The following is an 18,814-nucleotide window of genomic DNA, read 5'->3' as shown; positions in this document are numbered from 1 at the left end:
GTTTTTAAGTATAATTTCCAAATATAAAATATATTTTTCTTATTTAAAAAGCAAGCCAACACTATTGTAAAATGGAAAAAAAACAAAACATAAAGAGTGGCATTTGACTGAACAGAGACCTTGGTGTTAAAATTGAGTTATCAAGAGAGAACTGCTAGCAGACTGAATATGAGCCTCCATGGACATTCAAAAACCAGCACACTGAGATGTGCTCGTGTTCAGGACCTGCCGAGTCCCCCTGGTTCTCTAAAGGAGCATCAGCAGCAAAGAGCTGGGACAGGGAGGATGAGGCACTGAAGCAGAAGGCAGGGGCCGGGGCTCTGAGGGCCAAGCCTGTCTGCAGAGGCTCAGCCGAGGCCTGCCGTAGAGTCAGCGGTGTTGGGCTGCGACAGCCTCATCCAGATGGCCTCTGTGTGAATTAGCAGAAACGGGAAGCAGCTGTGGCCAGCGTTGAGCCCCCCACGCTTGAATGGGACCCAACAGGGGAGGGAGGGCATTTGCATGAGAGGGAAAATCTGGCCAACCAACTATGGCCCTGCCAGAATCCCAAATCTCACTTCTCCTTTCAGCCAGCTGACTGAAATACTTCAGACTTAGACACTTCCAAATGTGTTGTTAACAGAAACCAACACCATGTTGGTGCTTGTTCTCACTTAACAAAACTGCGTCCCATTAATACAAGGCCATAATGAGAAAAAAAAAAAAACATTAACTGAAAATGTTGTGGGTCTCATCACTTTTCAAAGAATTCACTCAACCTTTCTTTACATTACTGGATGTTACATATTTGGGAATATAAATCAATGAAAGACTGCAACAAAATGGGATTATCTGTCAATTTTAATTTGCCCGCCAGAAAAAAAGTCTTTTATCGAGTTGTTGAAAACGTAAAATATTCTTACAAAATAAATGTACTTTTAAACTTTTTTGAATCCTTGACTTTCATACATTTCCACTCTCATTTCAACAATTCACATTAAATAAATGTGATTAATTTCTGTAAGACTTTAGATTACACCTGCTGTGCTGCCCTACATGTATGAAGGGGGACAATTTACACAAATCACTGTCCGCAAAAGACCTTTTATTAAAGACTAAGTGTTGGACTTTTTTGCCTTTATTGGAGAGACAGGACAGGGGATAGAGTCAATGATTTGTGAGAGAAAGAGTGGGGAATGACATGTAGGAAAGGAGTCAGAGTGCAGTTTTGGCCTCTGTATACGGGGCACACTAGGCTGCCAGCGCCCCTCCAAAAGGCCTGTTGAACAGTTTCAGATCTTTTAAGCACTTCCACCAAAGAGACATTTCAGCAACTTGTCAAATCTTTCAAAGTTACATTTTTGTGAGGCAATTTTATCCCATTTTTTAACAAGACCAAACGTGAGAGAAAACCCAGAAAGGGAAGGAACATTGTGCAGTTAAATTCTTACTTCTTCATTTTGAACCTATTAATGATTCGCCAACTCCTCACATTTGTCTTGGGATCAACTTAGAACAGCAGTAAACAACAGTGAAATACTACTTTTAAACTGTGTTGATATATGTGTTGATATTCCTGTTATTCCCATGGAAAGTTTCCAATTTGGAATATTTCCAAAATTCCCCAGCTTAACTTCCCAGTTCCCATTGAAAGTTTCCAGAAACTGAATGGAAATTTACCAGACATCCCACCCCTTTGCAACCTAGGACACACACGAGTTAGTTTCAGAAGAAGGAGTTTGTCTACCTTTAATACGTAATATTCTTATCATCAATACATCAGTAACAACTTGTTGCTTAACATCAAATGTCCCTTGTGATTTCAAACTACTGAGAGCTCTTTCTTAGTGTTTAGAGTTTAATCGAACATGTGCTGGGGAATACATCTTAAACTTTACTTGATTAAACAATTGAAACTTTATTTTGTTAAAGGATATTTCTACAGTGATATTTACCTCATGTTTAAAAAAAAAAGAAACACATTCAACAAAAGTAATATAGATAAATTAAAAAATTCTCATCTCCAGGTTACTTAAATACTTTTGGCCGCATGCAATACGTTAAAAGATTTAATTCATTTGCCAGTATTCCCAATCAAACAGGCAGTACAATATCAATACACTTAGCTTGTTTTGATAAACATAAACTATGCAATGTGCATGTTTGTGATCAGACAACTCCAGATGTGACCACTGCTGCTCAGCAACAGTCAAATTGTGTGACAAGCTTTCACCATATGGCACCATTTTCAGTCCATACTCTATGGATCCTGCAAGCACCAGAGGAATTCTGTGCATCTGTTCTGGTTCAGCTGTGAGGAGCCACCGTGTTTGGAGACGCCCGAGGGGGTGTTGTGTGACGACTTCCACAACTGGCTAATTCAACAAAGTTTCAATGCAGTGGCCAACCACACATCTTCTGAAATATTTATCAGGGACTTGACAAAAAGATGAAAAATAAATGAGCCGTTTTTTTCATGGTCTTCCAGATTTTGAAAGATTGTTTCATTAAATTTACATGAGAATTTCAATTCATGTGTGCACAATCTATAATGGTCCTCTTCAACGAGACCGCGTATGTATGAGCAGAAAAAAAGAAACATCGAACTTTAGTCTCTGATGACCGCAACAGAATGAACTAAGTTTTCCCTTTATATGTGAAAGTAAAACTCAGTCCAATAAATCACCAGTAGTAATCTGTATTATCATTATTTGGCCTCCCAGTTTCATTGCCATTATAATTGCTAATGTTAAAAGTAGAATCCTGACTCTATCACCGCACTTTGTTACTGATAATACTCAAACTTTAACAATAATTACCTTCATTATTAATCTCTTCTTTCTGCTCCTCCATCCAACTTACATGAGTCTCTCAAGGTTTCTGCCCTTTAAAAGGCTGTTTTTAACACCACTGTTACTTTTCTAAATGTTGCCTACAAGTGTGCTCGTGCCTTATGTTTGTTGGGTCTGTAAATAAGGAGCTAAAGAGTATGATCTGGACCTGCTCTCTTTTCAAAGTCAAATGGTTATATAAACATGTACACAGATTCAGACTCATGTCTTCAGTTATGATTGAGCTGATGTTAGGTGTCTAATAAAAAGGATTTGTTGCAGTATCACAGGTTAGACTGTGAACTTGAATGCTTTGTTAATCACCAGAGGTTGGATAAGCGAGGCCTGCGTGGTTGTTGCTTTGGGGACTTAAATACTCTGAACAGCACATCTTCTGTAGATACGAGTAAAACGTCCAGCTTCAGGGACATTTCAGAAGAAAACAAAAAAAAAATGTTACAGCAATGTAAATAAATGTATAATCACACTGAAAAAAGTAAAGGGAAACTAAAAGAAATCTGTATTTTATTACATATTTTTATTTAATGAGGAAAAAAAATAATGCAATTAATTTAAACAAACTAAAGCAAAGGGAAGTACAAGTTTTGACCAAATGTATATGATCTAGTTGAGAAAAAACATAACATGAAAGTAAGGCCAAGAATACAGCCAGATACCATAAAGGCAGCTCATTTGGATCGAGAAATACAAACAGAGACGAGTGTGTTGTCTGGAACAGGCTGCTTCACTGAACAGTAAGATTTTAACAGTCATGGATACTAAGAATAATTCAAACTTCAGGACACAGTTTGAAACACAGAACAGAAGCCTCGAGTCTCTCAGTACAAAGAGAACAGTCAATAAAAATACAATTAACCGGCTGATTATTTGGAAACTGAGAAAACAACATTAACACAACATTACCTCACCTTTAGATGTTTGTCTCGAGTAAGAAAGGGCTCATGTTAATATATATTACAAAACACCCGGCTATCTGTATAGAGGTCAAATAATGAATTTTAATGACATGCTTGGCACACGAGGAGCTGTGGATGAAAAAAGGAACAGTCACAAATGTTCGCTCGTTCTTTAAGGCCGTAGTGTTACGAGCTCCTGCTGTTTGATTCACCCGCTCTATTCGCAGCCAAGAATTTAATCTGAATCTCAACTCCCTTCACGATGCCATAATACAACTCTGGGTGACAGAAGATATTAAAGATGAGTCAAATCTAACGTCCACATCCAAACGTCTTATTCCACTCTTCGTACAGCTCTAAGTCCTTTGATGAGACGCTGGGCCGTACTGTCTTCAAGGCGTCCTGGAAGTCACTGTGTAGAATTGGTCTCACCTCATCCGCAGTAATAGTGGCGATGTCACTGAGCTGGATGCTGCGGATCGGTCCCAGTGCTGCTTCTTTACACAGCAGGGTCATATCAGCTCCAGAGAAACCTTCTGTAGCTTTGACCACGCTCTCCAGCTCTGACTCTACGAGCTGGTTCTTCTCTCGAGTCATCAGGTTTGTTACTATCTGCCACCGGGCCGTGGCTTCAGGCAGCGGGATGTATAACCTCTTTGCCAGGCGTCGCCGCGCCGCCTCGTCTATCTCTTGAGGCCGGTTGGTGGCACCAACCACCAGTATGCGGTCCTCAGCGGCTGTTGCTGCCCCATCCAGCTGCACCAGGAACTCTGTTTTTATTCTCCGAGATGATTCGTGCTCCCCGTCTGTCCGCTGGGACAACAGTGAGTCGATCTCATCAATGAAAATCACTGCAGGCTGGTGGCATCGGGCAATGGCGAACAGGGCCCTCACCATTTTTTCTCCTTCTCCAACCCACTTGGATGTGAGCGATGAAGCACTGATGCTAAAAAAGGTGGCACCTGACTGGCAAGCTATACATTTTCCTATCAAGGTCTTTCCAGTCCCTGGGGGTCCAAACAGCAGGATGCCTTTAGGCGGACCACGGAGGCCAGTGAAAATGTCAGGTCGCAGCATGGGCCAAACCACAATCTCCTTTATCGTGGTCTTGGCGAACTCGAGGCCTGCGATGTCATCCCAAGCAACAGGAGGCCCGTGGTCCATAATCTCACTCATTATCAGCTCAACGATCTTTGGCTCAAAGTTTTTCAGTCGCTCGTCCACGATCGGAGGTTCCCCGTTGGGATCACGGCTCAGCCCACCTTCTTCTTCCTCTTGTCGAGGCATTGGTGATACAAATTTAGAAAAAGTACCTCGAGGTCTGTTAGCTCCCAGAGATTTCTTCACGGTTGACGACGTGCCAGCGGCCTGTCCTCTCTGGGACTGGTGCGAATGCTTCTTATGTTGATCGACAATGAACTGCTCACGAGCCGTTTTGAAATTGCTTCCGCCTCGCGGGTCGGCGCTCGCGGGTCCGTGTTGCCCTCTGCCGCCATCCCCGCCATCTGTGTTGTAAAAATTCTTGCGCTTGGTAGGGTTGGAGTTGGAGAAGAAGAAGGCCTGATGATTTTGTTTGCCATTCGCAGGGCCTGTGTTGCCCTGTGGAGCAGCTGAAGACGAGTGACTGAACACGGACTGTGGCCTAGCAGGAGGTCGGGAGAATGAAAGTGAAGTTCCTGAGATGCCCTCAGAGCCTCTCGGTCCTTCTGACATAAAATTAATAGCAGGATTGCTGGCGGTATTAAAGTTTTGAGGTTGTGGTGGTGCTATAGTTTTAAATGACACAGTCTCTGACCTGGCTCCTGTTAAGGGAGCAGACAGGAGGTTTCCTTTGCTCTCTGGTCCAACACATATGTTTACATCTCCTGGAGCCACTTGGGAGTCTCCTCCACTTTTCACTGCCTCAATCATTTTCTGCACACTTGGTAGCTCCATCACATTCTCCACAGTAAGGGACGACTCCCATTTGTCACTGTAATTCCTCTGACTGCGGGCCAGATGCAGTGCGCTCTCTGCATAGTTGTTAAGCCCTTTGCGGGGGTCATCCGAGTCCAGCACTGCAGCATAGCGCTCCGAGTAGGTCCTGAGCAGGCTGGCCGTGCCGGCCTGAGAGAGCTGGGAGCTTGCCCATGCATACTGAATGGAGAGGATATGGGCCCGGTAGGCATCAGCCGTCTGTTCAGGTGTACAGTTGCCAGATGAAATGTCAAAGGACCTCCTCTGCCATTCGTCCAGGTGTGCACCACTCATGCCTGGCCTGCTCCAGTCTGGTGAGGGAGAGGGGGCAAATGTTATTAAAAATACATGACCTCAGGAAAGGCAAAGGCACACATCATCCCTGACCCATACACAGAAGCTCAATTTCCTTACATTGCAGTCTTTGAAACACATTTAGAGAGCTTTCATAAAGTTCAGGGATTCACAAGAACTGTCTGTAAAATAGCGAGGACTACTACTGAAGTGATGCTGCGGGCTGCTGTAATTTTGTCAGTAGGTCAAGCTCAAATAACACTGGACCAAACTCATTGGCTTCACACCTTTATTTTAAAAGACTTGTTCATCTCAGTGCCGTATCTAAGATAACTCTAACCACGAACGGTCATTTGTTGCCTTCACAAATCTTAAATAAATGTACACACGGTTTTACCAACCATAAAGATACTTTTATGTGAAACTATTCTGACCTACAAAGACAAAAAAACGAACTTAACTTGCATGTTCTTAGTGCTCTTTTTATGCACTGCAGGTTTGCACTGGGGGTTGGGGGGATTGCAATTTCATCTGTGCTGTATGTTTAACATGGAGCATATTTGACAAATAAACAACCTTGAACCTTGAAAATGAATTTAATGACTCAAAAGTCTTTTTGTTGTCCAGTCAGATAAGCTTCAGACAGAATATTGGAAAAGCGGAAATTCTGTCTTTTGAAATTAAGTTATTTATCTACATAAGAATCATGATCTCAAACCTGACCTTTGACCCTTATTTGGAAGTTAAGGTACGCAGCCTTTTGCATTGACTGTACAATGGTTGATGATCACTATGTAAAATCAGTGTATGATAATAAAATTAATAATCATAATAATAATAACAAACATGAAACCAAGTGATCATAGCACAATATGAAAACAAGTATAATTTAATGGAAATTAGTACGAATTAATGAGTAATTGAAGGTCATAAAGGACCCATTTTTATATTGAATCGAAAAATATATTTAATTTCTCTTTTACATTTGTAGGTCAGAATTGCAGCACTACTGTTATATCTGCCTGAATATTATCATTCATACATAATGACGCTGTACTACGAAGTTGTATTGTAACGCTGCTGTAGTGTAGCCAAAGCTTTGTTGTTTAAATCCAAAAAGACTGAGAGAGATAAACACTTAAAAAACACACACACACACGACAGGAGAGTCATCACTTACTACACGTGCTATCTTCTGTCGATATTATGACAAATAATACACAAGCTCACGCGCCACCAGCTTGTTCCCGCCACTCGATTTCTTCTGCTAAAACACGACTTCCTGTCACGTCCCATTTTGTTTCACAAGACCCTACATTGGTCTTTTGCATCGGTCTTTTTGATATCCTCTTCACCAGATGAGAACATTTAACTAAAATAGTCTCGGCTGTATCGTTTAATATGATGTTAAGTGCCCAATCTCGGATGAAAAACACTCTGTAATGCCCTGACCTACAACAAATCACTGCTTTAAAAATATGGGAACGCAGCCCTTGACTTGGCACAAACAAGTGAGTGCTCCATTTATCCTTCAGTGTTGCAGAGAAAGCGGTCACTATCCTTCAATTCATATCACGCTGTGCTAATATAATATATTTTATGTCTATTATTAATATACTACGTTGCCCTTCACCACGAACGAGAAAACTTGTCTTGAAAGTAAATATTGTATCCGGATCATCAACAGGGTCCTGGCTAATAATTTGTTCCGAGGTCTTGCGCGCCCCCCTGTGGCCTCAACACGCAATACAAATAAAACGTATATAGAAGTATAATGTCGCTTTATTGTGTTGCATTCTGGGAAATGGAGTATCGATAGTATTGAAACGCAGTTCATTGGATTCCAGTGTAAATTTAACGCAATGATTAAATAAATATATCACTGAATTTAATTTGAAGTTGTGCTCATCAATTTTAATGTTCAAGCAAAACTCGTAAAAACGAATAATTCGCTGTATTAGTGCACGCATGGACTACAATACCCACAACCTTTGAGCTTTTGTTTATGCCGTCGACGGTGGATGACAGCGACTGCAAATCTTCAGGAGAGCATTAACATACGCCAGCCGGTGGGCTTACTATGTGCTTTTGTGCTTTGGGTGTAAAGCTAACTATTGAGCGTTTTTTATCTCGCATTATTGGACAGAAGTGTTTGTATGTCTGAGCTGGGACATTTGGGAAAGTGTGTTTAGTTTGAAGTATTCACAGTCGACGCAGACTCACCGTTAAAACGGAGACGGGATGTAAATGAATCCAGACGGGACCAGCCCCTGGATCCGGGATCAGTCAGTCACACCCTTGTCTGGGATTTTTTGAGGCATCTCTGTCTCGGAATAACATGAACGCGCATGCTGTGGTGTTTCATGTGAATTAAATATTGGTTTCATATTTCTGTTTTGGAGCTTTCAGATTGAAACTGTGATTTAGATAAGTGAAGAGTATGACTGACTCATCATCATCATCATGGCTGGGACAGAGATAGCCCTGAACAACACTGCAGTGTCGACTAGATAGCCTCATAACTTGACTAAAAGCTTAGTCATTTACACACCTGATAGTTTTTTGTTTTTGTTTATTTTTATTTCACCTCTCCTTTTCTCCTGGCATTATGAATACCCCAATGTACACCTTTGTCACGCGAGACGACAACAGTTCTGTTTATGCAGAAGTTTCTAAAATCCTCCTCGCCACTGGACACTGGAAGAGGCTTAAAAAAGACAATCCGAGATTCAACCTCATGCTTGGTGAACGGAACAGGCTACCCTTTGGACGTCTGGGTAAATAACTTTGTGTAGTGTGATGCTGCTTCTGTCTGCTCTGTACTGAAGTCGAAACTGCTGCAGGGTTCTGCATGGATGTTTGGTTCAGCATCCTGTGTAATGATTTTCTCTGTTTTAAACGATGGTAGTGAATGATCTCTCTGTGTGCACATTTTGGGTATTGTAATTAATTCAATATCTCCCTGCTTTGGTTTTTCCAGGTCATGAACCAGGACTGGTGCAGCTGGTGAATTACTACAGAGGAGCAGACAAGCTTTGCAGGAAGGCCTCCTTGGTCAAGTGTGTAATTCTTCCCTTATGATGCGTGCGGTTTGTTTGGCCGTCATTCATGTTACTAATGCACTCTTCTGGAAGTGAATTATTCAAAAGGGTTTACATTAGCTGACCATTTCCCTTCTTTATCATTAGGCTTATAAAGACCAGCCCAGAGCTGTCCGACTCTCACAACTGGTTCCCAGAATCCTTCATCATTTATCCCACTAACCTCAACACTCCTGTGGCTCCAGCGACCAATGGAATCAGCCATTTAAAGAACAACCCCAAGACAGATGAACGGGAAATTTTTTTGGCCTCTTATCTCAATAAAAAAGAAAATGGGGAAGGCACAATATGGATAGCCAAGTCCTCTGCTGGAGCTAAAGGTAAAATGTGTTATCTTTACATTTATTAACATATGATGTAAAGTTAATCTTTGTCCAAAATGTCCTTTTAACTTGTCTTAAATAAAATGGAGCTTTACTTCTGTTTAAGGCAATCATTTCATGTATTATTTTATTATGATCAACTGCTTGTATTGTTCACAACTTCATAGTGGGGAGGTGTCGGTATCGACGGCTGCTTAAAATATTTGTTGTCACTGCATCAGGTGCTGGCATTTTGATATCCCATGATGCTAATCAGCTGCTGGAGCACATCGATAATCAGGGACAGGTTCACGTCATTCAGAAGTACCTGGAGAAACCTCTGCTTCTGGAACCAGGACATCGAAAGTTTGACATAAGGTAAGACTTTACAGTTTCACACGAACCCAAAGACCATGTGATTATTTCTCCGAACAAGACTCTGATGGCTAATGTGATGTCATTGACAGGAGCTGGGTGCTAGTGGACCATCAGTACAACATTTACTTGTACCGGGAAGGTGTGCTGCGTACTTCCTCGGATCCCTACAACAGCGCTGACCTGCAGGACATGACCAGCCACTTGACCAATCACTGCATCCAGAAGGAGCACTCCCATAACTACGGGCGATATGAAGAGGGGAATGAGATGTTCTTCGATGAATTCAGGCTGTACCTGCTGAACACTCACAATGTCACCCTGGAGACCACAATATTACCTCAGATCAAACAGATCATAAAGTAGGTCCCATTGGATTTTGACCTCTATTTCTACGACTCGGGCGCTCTCTTACTTTGCCCCAACTATTTCACCTCCATACACTATACAATGCAGACGAGGCATACCAGGGAGCGTAAATATCCGACCCTGATATTTACTGTAAAGTGGCTAAAATGTAGAATATTTGTGGAGTCAGTGACAGTGAGAAAAGCTGGTTGAATTGTCAGGTCAAATGTGTTTGATGTGATAGTGTTAGTGAATAACTCAGTCTGGTTCATTTCACTTTCAGCTCAATAACTACTCCTTTAGAGATGGATGGATGGATGGATGGATGGATGGATAGATAGATGAGATTGAGATTAAACTTTATTGTCATTACACATATACAAGTATAGCGTAACGGTATCCAGATAGATAGATAGATAGATAGATAGATAGATAGATGGATGGACTGAATTAACATTAGACTTATGCTTATATAACATAAATGTACATAACCTGTGAAGGAGAGAAAACGTGTTAATTAAAAGAGACCTGTAAACAGTTAAAGAGCCTCAGAAACAAACGGAAACGTTGTTGTTGTTTTAGGCATATACTAAAGCTACTGATTTCAGCTTTCAAATAATTTGAATCTTTGCTGATCCAAAGCATTAAACCATATCTTTGTGGAACATTTACAGCATCAGTACCTAAAAAAAAAAGCGAGTATTCATCATAACACATTTTATAATAAGGTGGAAATTTGCTTCTCAATTTAACTGACTGAATTGGATCAATTCAAATGACTTCTTCGATCACACATATGGTGACATGTGGCCTGAACTATTTACACTAGAACACGTTTGCTGCAAACGTTCAAATGAACGTGTGAATTGTTGCAAATAAGAAAAAAAAAAAAAAAAAAAAAGTTGTTGCAACAAAAGCATCAAACGTGCTTCAAGTTAAATAACAATGCAAGGTCAAAAACACACAACTCGAGAACTTCTCTGCAAATGAAGTATGCTGCATATTATGCCATTTCAACTCGAGTGTTTGGAGCATGACATAAAGTTTGTTACGAACAGCTGAGGTTATAAAACAACGTTTGGCCGTCTGGTTTCACAGGAACTGCCTGACATGTATCGAACCGACTATCAGCACCAAGCACCTGTCCTACCAGAGCTTCCAGCTCTTTGGATTTGATTTCATGGTGGACCAGAGCTTCAAAGTGTGGCTCATTGAGATCAATGGAGCTCCAGCCTGTGCACAGTAAGTAACATTCAGCAAATCATTCATGTTAAAGAGTTACTGCTATTATCATCTTCTAGACTGTATTTATCGTATTAAGTCAGTAAGACAGGTTTCATGGTTGGCTCCTGTTTTCTTCCCTCTTTTCAGGAAACTATATCCAGAGCTGTGTCAAGGTATCGTCGATGTGGCTATTTCCAGTGTCTTCACTCTCAACAGTGGCTGCGACTCCTCATCTGCTTCCTCTTCACCATATTCCTCCTCCCCATCCTCCATGTTCACCACCAACTCCTGCTCTTCTCCCAAACTGAGAGCGCCTCTTCACGTGGGTCCTTTCACGCGACTGTAAGCGCGCACATTTCCAGCCCGTCCTTGGTATTAGCAGCTTCTTCCACTTTCTGTCTCACTCGTAAACCTCTGAGAAGTAGCACATGCCAGCCAGCCAAGCCTTTATTTGTACCCGTGTCTGTTAGGCGTGGAGGGATCTGCTTTCTAACTGCAGATATTATGCACATTGTGATTGTGAGGATGTTTATGCATCAAGCAGAAAGTTTATCGGGAGTTTTCTGGAGAGGACAGATGCCCTACCATCTCAGTTTCCCCACTTGGTTCTCCACAGCTCAGTGGAGGTCTAAAGGATGCAGAGACACTCCAGATGAGACTGTAGTGCCTTACATTTCCAGCCACGCTCACTTAAAAAAGACTGCCGATTAGCAACTCTTTTTCTTTGGGACTTTACCTACTATAAGCCTTTGCACTGTTGCTAAACAAAGCCGATGCTGTTATGGTCAACAAGAGTTAGGATATGAAAAAGGTTGTTTCTGAGATCTAGGTAAGTTTATGCTTACCTAGCATGCTTGTTATTCAAAAAGACACATTTTGATCTTTTTTCTCTCTTTTATTTATTATTATTATTTTTTTTAATCCAGCCATCTGCACCCATTCATTTCAGGAATGCCGACAGTGTTCAGGAAGCCACGGAGAAGGGGAATGTTTAGATGTAAAAACTCAATGTGTCTGAAGAAATAAACATTCAAGACGTCGTGTCTGGCCTTGAAATCCGCATCACTCTTAGCGAGAACTGATGGACACAGTATTGAGGGCAGCTGGGTAGCAATCATAAACAGAAGACCGTCCATCATGTGCTAAACTCAGGTTTGAGTCTGTCCCGTAAAAAGCAGAAGAGAGCTCTAACAAAGGGCTTAAGAAGTGCAGGAGAGCGTTGGCTTACATGATTCTTTTTTTGAGTCAGCAGCATTGTTCATTGCAGCTTGTAAACCCAACATCCCAATCGTTAATACGTTCTTTTACAAACGGTCCACTTGTGGACAATTTGACATTTTAGTTTATTTTGGATGCATGTTTGTTTGAAAGCATGGAGTAGTATGCATCCTCATATAAAAGCCCCACACAGCACCTTTTGCCTTAGTTAGTAAAGAGCTTCCCTGATGTCTGCGTTGTATAGGCTGACATTTTAAAATGTTCCTAACGAGTGTGCCGATTATGTTCCCAAACTATTCAAATGAAGTGAGACTGTTCAAAGCAGTTATTGATGTAAAGACCCCATGAAATGAAACTGAGTGAAAACACATTTTAATAAGATTAAAAAGCGATATTCAACATTTAGTCAGACAATAGATCAGCCGATTCTTATTTAGCGTATGCTGCGATGAATCGTAACGAATAAACCACACAACATGCAGAGCAGGTGCAGACTGTACTCTTTGTAATAAATGTGTCAGATATTTGATTACCAAAGTCAGTCACAGTGTTCAAACACCGGATTATCTCATCACTGCCTCTTCTTCAGCTACTGCTCGTGTGATCATGTCACACACATTTTCATAAACTCCTTTTTCCATCAACAACCATATCTTTGCTTTCATGGGGTCCTTGAAATATTTATTTTCTTAACTTGTTGCTTCGTTGGATCTCTTGTGAATAGTTTGACACCTTTTAAAGTAAACTGCCCAAAACGACTTGGTTTATGTTATTGTTTGTAATAGACATGATAAGTTTTACCGGTGGAAATGAATCTTTAAATCGTGTTTAAAAGAAAAACATGATGGTTGCATGTTTGGAAGTGTTTTTAAAGCTCTGTGTTCAGGGACTCCTTGACACAAACAAACGCTCTTAGGCTGTACTGTGTCAGCCCCTGCTGTTTTAAGAAGAATATCAATGTGTGACGCTTCGCTTCCTCATGTTGTGACTAGCATTAGTGTAGGAAAACAATCCGAGGACTTATTTGTGTTTGTATTAACTATATGTTTGACTCTATGAAATGAAGGATTTACAGGTGACTGGAGGTCAGGCCGATGAAGAAGTTACAGAGCAGGTGACGCGGTCAAAACAAAGGAACCTTTAGAATAATGTCGATGGATCCCTGTAACTATGAACTCATGAAGATGAAGTCCAGGGCCCTGCTGTAGCTGACATGAAGTTTGAACGTTAAGAAGGATATTAATATTTAAAAACTAAAGTGTAACGATGTGATTGAAAAGACAAAGGGGTTACACACGTTTGTAGATTTGTTGAAATGTAAAAACAAACTGTCAGTATTTGTTTTACTTAATTACGACGGGAAACGTCTTTCTATCAAAGGGAAGGGTGCCTTAGAGGGAATTGCATATTGATAACAGGAAGCAATGAACCTCCAGCATTTAAATGCACCTTTATCTGTAGTGAATTTGCCTCATTCCTTGTTTACCTTATTTTGAATTTAATGATGTCATTCAGAGTTATTTGCACACCAGGCTTGGTTCAACATTTTGTCAGTGTTTCCTTATATTTACCAAAGACCAAATTCATGCTGTATTATCTTAGTCAGACTTCAGCGTCTGTTGTTACTGTAACCTGGAAACTGTGCGCTCATTGTCCAACAAGACCCGGAAGTAGGAGTTCCATTCAGAGAGAAGGCTGTGCTGTGTTTCTGTAGCTGATGTGTTTTGTTTTTTCAAAGTCTTGCATGAATATTCGTCTATATCAGAAACTAGAATAAAACAGTAAATAAATCAGCAAGATTCTGTTGTGTCTGTATCGATTCTTGAGCCACTTAATTTCATCCTCTGTTTGCAGAGATCCCCCTCCCCCCCGGCCCATTTGGTTGGTAAAGTTCAGCTTTATTTAAAATGCACAGATAAATGATGTGTCCTCAATTCCCACCAATCATTTACCAGGCTGTATTGATTCAGCACGGGGCATTGGACTATGGAGAGAAAGGTTACTGTGTGTATAGGACCTCATATGACTGGACCACTACAGCTAAAACAGCCCGTCAAAACTGATTATAATAATAACAACAATAATAATTTATTATATAATAATTATATAATAACAATAATATTATTATATATTTATATATATACTCTGTTTAATGGACACACATAGGCCAAAATACACACACGTGCACAAACAGGATCCTATGGACATGCAATAAATGGAGATGTCTCAGACTGAGGGGGCTGCCCACAACGAGCGCTACAGAGCAGTTTTGGGGTTTGGTGCCTTGCTCAAGGGCACCTCGGCAGTGCTCAGGAAATGGACTCGCACCTCTCCAGGCCACTTTCCGGACTTGGTTCCTACCGGGACCTCCGGTTACCAACACAAGTCCCTACAGACTGAGCTACTGCAGCCCCCACAGACACATGAGGCTGTCTGGTGCACTTAAACAATCATGACTTGGCAGAAATGGTAACTGGTATCCAGACATGATGTTGAGGCATGACTCAGCAGAAACAGGATATGCCAAGAGCAGGATGTGAAAAATAGTCTGAGCAGGAACAGCAGACAAACACAGACATCATGTGACTTGAGGTCAGTTCAGTTAGTTTTTGATAAGTTATCTGTTTGTGTGTGCGTGTGTGTGCATGTGTGTGTGTATGTATAAAGTAAGATAAGTTCTTCCTGTCCCTCACTTTCTGCTGCTAGTTGAGACTTTAAGACAGAAAACCAGAACCATGAAGGCTTACCTGCTGTTACTGCTGCTGCTGCCTCTCTGCTCAGGTACAATCACATACTCACACATGAAACAATGGATAGACATTCTGGAGGCTTATACTCAAGTAAAAATACAACAGCATGTTAAAAAAATAAATAAACAACTTTTCAGAAATTATCCAGCAATGTGTGGAGGGCTTGAATAGGTTTAGCCAGAAGTTAGATTTTTTTCTAAATTTTCTTGTTACATTTTCCTGACCCTGTGACACTTTTTGTAAATAAATGTTTTATTTTGCTCTGGCTTACATGCATCCAATGTACTACAGAATGACACAGTAAAATTAGAACATACCTTATCTATGACAGAATTATACAGAGTAATGTTTTTGTATTTACAGACAAATCTTTAAAGCGGAAGCTATGCTTGTCTTGAGATAAACAACATTTTAAAGTTTTCTTTGACACCAAACTTTTGGACAGTATATATCGACCATTATTCTTTCCTCACTTACACTATTACTAGCTAGACACGGGTCTCATGTCCAGACATGAATATGTTGTGTTACTGGCCTTACTAAGAGGCTTATAGCTAAAGGTATGCAGTAATAACATGTGATGTAAAGCAGTTTCAAATGGGTATCAACCTTGCTCAAGATTTGTACTTGTTCCCTCAATGCCGTGATTGAATAGCTATTTTTGTTTCAAAGGCTCTGAACTTAAAAAACACGTTCTTGCAAAGAAAGGGAGCTTCTTTGTTTCCTTATTGTCCTCTTAACACTGAACTTCCTTTACCATAGAAAATGATACAGCATTTGGCATTCATTCATGAAAACAAACATGTTACAGCACAGTAGGAAGATTAGTCTGACTTTTTTTGGAATTAATTAAGCAATTATTTTGTTCAGTCAAACAGCCAATCAACCACACTCTATAGGTGTTGCCTCTTTCTGATTATACAGATCTGTGTAGTAAAAAGTTTAAATCTTTTCAGGTTATATGAAATGATTGCTTCTGTTTTGAGTCTGCGATTCTGACCTGTGGCTGTAACATGTTTGTTATTTGTTGTTTGTTAGCCCATAATAAGAAAAAGAACAGAAACCTCTGAGTGACTGAGTTTAACTTGATCGTTTAGCTCAAAATTCTGGACTGAAGTCTTGTCAGAAAAAGTGGAGGCTATAATACAAACAACTTAATCCACAAAACAAAAAACCTTTTTTTAAATAAATAATTAACAACATAAATGGAAGGAGATACATCATTTTAAAAGAATTAGACAACGTTTATAAACCGCTCCTAATCTAACGGCAGCCTGCAGACTTTTTTACTTTACAAGTAAAGCAATAAAGATGTTCAAATGCTTTAATCGTCGAGGTTCATGTATACATGCAACATAAGAACCTCGATAATGAGGCATTTTTTTCAGTCTACATTTGTATGATTACATGAAACAGCACAGAAAGAACAACGTTAAGAGTTTTTACCCAACAGACCTAGAAATCTGACACCTGCCCGGTGGAAGTGTGGTTCTATTCTTTGAGGACCATGGTTGTCTATTCAACTCCCATTTCAGGATCAATACTTTTGTTTACTTCATTACTATGACATATAATCAAATCATTAGTAGTTAACTAATAATTGTATCATTAAGAGGAGTTTAAAATATATATATATCATTCCCAGTCAGGTGTGATCTCACCAGGTGTGTTTGTTTTACAGCTAAGCAGCATACCATTAAGTGTTATGGTTTTGATCACATGGTGCTCAACAACTTGCTGTTGACCTGCAGCAGTGAGATCAAACAGGCCTGCTACACTAGAGGTAAGTCCTTACCTGTTCACATGGACTTAGCCCTGTACAAAGGACATGTCCCTGCACCATCTAATTGGTGTGTCCTTTAGGTGTGTTTGTAAAGTGCTCCTTCTATGTGTCCTTCTTTTTAGGTTGATCAAAATGGTGTGTGCTAGTTGTGTCCTTCTATAATACCCTTCAGGTCTGCACTTTTTGGTCTTAGACCAAAGATTAATCAACCTTCTTCCTGCTCACCGCCCCTGCCCCATCCATGCATGGCTTTAGAGGGAGCACAGAGGGGAGGGGGTGGGTGAAGACAGAGCACTGAGGGAATGATACTTTCAAAATCATGTTAAAAAATGACCAACTCTGCCCTTAGGATGTGTCCTTGAGGTGTGTCTGGGGGATGTTTCCTTAAGGTGTTTCCTTAGAATGTATGTGTGTTTTTGGAACCAGAATTGACCATATTTGGACAGGAGAGAGGAGCAGGAAAGTAGAGTAATAGAGCCTACACCCGAGGCTAAATCTTTAGCGTGATAATTTGTTTTTCAACAAACTAAGATATCTAATAAATACTTGCTTATATAATGCTTATAGGTGCAAATAAATTACATCATAGTAAAATGTCACTGAGGAAAAAGGAGCACATACTTTTGGACTACATATTTTTAACAGCACAGCAAGCAATATTATTTGTCCAATATTAACATGAAAATTAAGATATATACATTGAAATTCCTCAAAGGCAGCAAAAGCACAACCAAGATCAAGAGGTCAAGTTCAGGGACTGAAATAACTGACTCAACACCTGGCAGACACCAAGCAGCTCCCCACCATGCCCTTTCATATAAGTTGAACATGGGGCTCAACAGGGGCTGACTTGTGTTTTGAGGGAGCCTTCAGTGGCTACTTCAGGAACTGTAGTTTTTGGCATTAATGTGATAGTTTCATTGTTCAACACAAGATGACACTTTCTGTTAATCCAAATCCAAAGTGTACACTTTAATTAAGATCTTCACCTTAAGTTAGAGCTTGTCATGTCTTATTTCATGGTTGTTGTAATGTTTGTGGACCATACCATCCTGGCTTTTAAATATTTACGGATGTGTATATCCCTGTGAGGTCACAGTTTACAAAAGCCTGGGTTCGGGGTGTGTGATTGAAGGCTCTGATGATATGTTTCTTTTTCTTTTTTTACTGCAGAAAATGGAGAAAAGGGCTGCATTGAGGTTGGCAGCTGCTCCAAACCTGGCTGGAATTGCTGCTACACCGACAGCTGCAATGCATGAGCCAATCACAGTGCAGTAATCATTGACGTTGACAAAACAAACAATGTGAAATAAAGTTGTGACAGAGGATTCCCAGAATTTTGTTTTTGTGTGAATCTGAGTTAAGAATTGACTTATGTGTATTTACAATGGGTTTTTGAACTTTGACATGTTTCTGTAATGTTGTTTGAAGTTTATTGAAGTTGGTTATCATCCTGGGTTATAATGTTCCTGGATAAACTTAAGTCTTTCAGGTTTAGACAGGAGTAAAGGAACATAAACATTCTCAGCTTAATGTAGTGAAGTATTACATTAACAGGACTAATATTGTCAGATTGGAGCTCGTGATCGGCATGTTAAGATCTTAGTCTTTGACTAAGCAAGATGCAGATTTCTTAACGTATTATTTAAACTTAGACACAGTATTAACCTTTTTACTTTCTTTAAACTGCTACTTTGAGACAAATATCTTTTTGAAAATAATTATTTCTATAGAAA

The 18,814-nt window shown here is 40.2% G+C and overlaps 3 protein-coding genes across 5 annotated transcripts; 2 read left to right on the top strand and 1 right to left on the bottom strand.

The window, feature by feature from the left end:
* Positions 1–3,318: 3,318 nt before the first annotated feature.
* Positions 3,319–7,701, bottom strand: fignl1 (fidgetin-like 1). 3 transcript variants are annotated; one of them, XM_079362779.1, is made up of 3 exons: positions 7,614–7,701; positions 7,158–7,244; positions 3,319–5,994 (listed from the first exon to the last, which is right to left on the bottom strand). In XM_079362779.1, the coding sequence occupies exon 3, from the start codon at positions 5,975–5,977 to the stop codon at positions 4,040–4,042; it is 1,938 nt and encodes a 645-aa protein (XP_079218905.1). In that variant the 5' UTR covers positions 5,978–5,994; positions 7,158–7,244; positions 7,614–7,701; the 3' UTR covers positions 3,319–4,039. The 3 variants fall into 3 exon arrangements, with proteins under 3 accessions (XP_079218905.1, XP_079218906.1, XP_079218904.1); XM_079362780.1 differs by lacking the exon at positions 7,158–7,244 and having other exon boundaries at positions 7,611–7,697; XM_079362778.1 differs by lacking the exon at positions 7,614–7,701 and having other exon boundaries at positions 7,158–7,604.
* Positions 7,702–7,802: 101 nt separating this feature from the next.
* ttl (tubulin tyrosine ligase) lies at positions 7,803–12,367 on the top strand. Its single transcript, XM_079362781.1, has 7 exons — positions 7,803–8,754; positions 8,958–9,036; positions 9,166–9,398; positions 9,623–9,758; positions 9,848–10,117; positions 11,202–11,345; positions 11,475–12,367. The coding sequence occupies exons 1-7, from the start codon at positions 8,586–8,588 to the stop codon at positions 11,671–11,673; spliced, it is 1,230 nt and encodes a 409-aa protein (XP_079218907.1). The 5' UTR covers positions 7,803–8,585; the 3' UTR covers positions 11,674–12,367.
* A 2,829-nt stretch (positions 12,368–15,196) lies between these two features.
* On the top strand, positions 15,197–18,415 carry LOC306836276 (uncharacterized protein). The gene is made up of 3 exons (XM_079363274.1): positions 15,197–15,326; positions 16,977–17,078; positions 18,252–18,415. The coding sequence occupies exons 1-3, from the start codon at positions 15,281–15,283 to the stop codon at positions 18,335–18,337; spliced, it is 234 nt and encodes a 77-aa protein (XP_079219400.1). The 5' UTR covers positions 15,197–15,280; the 3' UTR covers positions 18,338–18,415.
* The last annotated feature ends 399 nt before the right edge of the window (positions 18,416–18,814 follow it).

This window comes from Symphodus melops, assembly GCF_947650265.1.
Source record: "Symphodus melops genome assembly, chromosome: 15".
Lineage (NCBI taxonomy): Eukaryota > Metazoa > Chordata > Actinopteri > Labriformes > Labridae > Symphodus > Symphodus melops.
This window is presented reverse-complemented; position numbering and strand designations above follow the sequence as displayed.

Excerpts from the sequence above, each read along its gene's own strand:
- fignl1 (XM_079362779.1), bottom strand. The coding sequence starts at position 5,977 with ATGAGTGGTGCACACCTGGACGAATGGCAGAGGAGGTCCTTTGACATT.
- ttl (XM_079362781.1), top strand. The coding sequence starts at position 8,586 with ATGAATACCCCAATGTACACCTTTGTCACGCGAGACGACAACAGTTCT. Across the intron at positions 9,399-9,622 it reads GTCCTCTGCTGGAGCTAAAG|GTGCTGGCATTTTGATATCC; the intron begins GTAAAATGTGTT and ends TCACTGCATCAG. Across the intron at positions 9,759-9,847 it reads CATCGAAAGTTTGACATAAG|GAGCTGGGTGCTAGTGGACC; the intron begins GTAAGACTTTAC and ends TGTCATTGACAG.
- LOC306836276 (XM_079363274.1), top strand. The coding sequence starts at position 15,281 with ATGAAGGCTTACCTGCTGTTACTGCTGCTGCTGCCTCTCTGCTCAG. Across the intron at positions 15,327-16,976 it reads GCTGCTGCCTCTCTGCTCAG|CTAAGCAGCATACCATTAAG; the intron begins GTACAATCACAT and ends TTTGTTTTACAG. Across the intron at positions 17,079-18,251 it reads ACAGGCCTGCTACACTAGAG|AAAATGGAGAAAAGGGCTGC; the intron begins GTAAGTCCTTAC and ends TTTTTACTGCAG.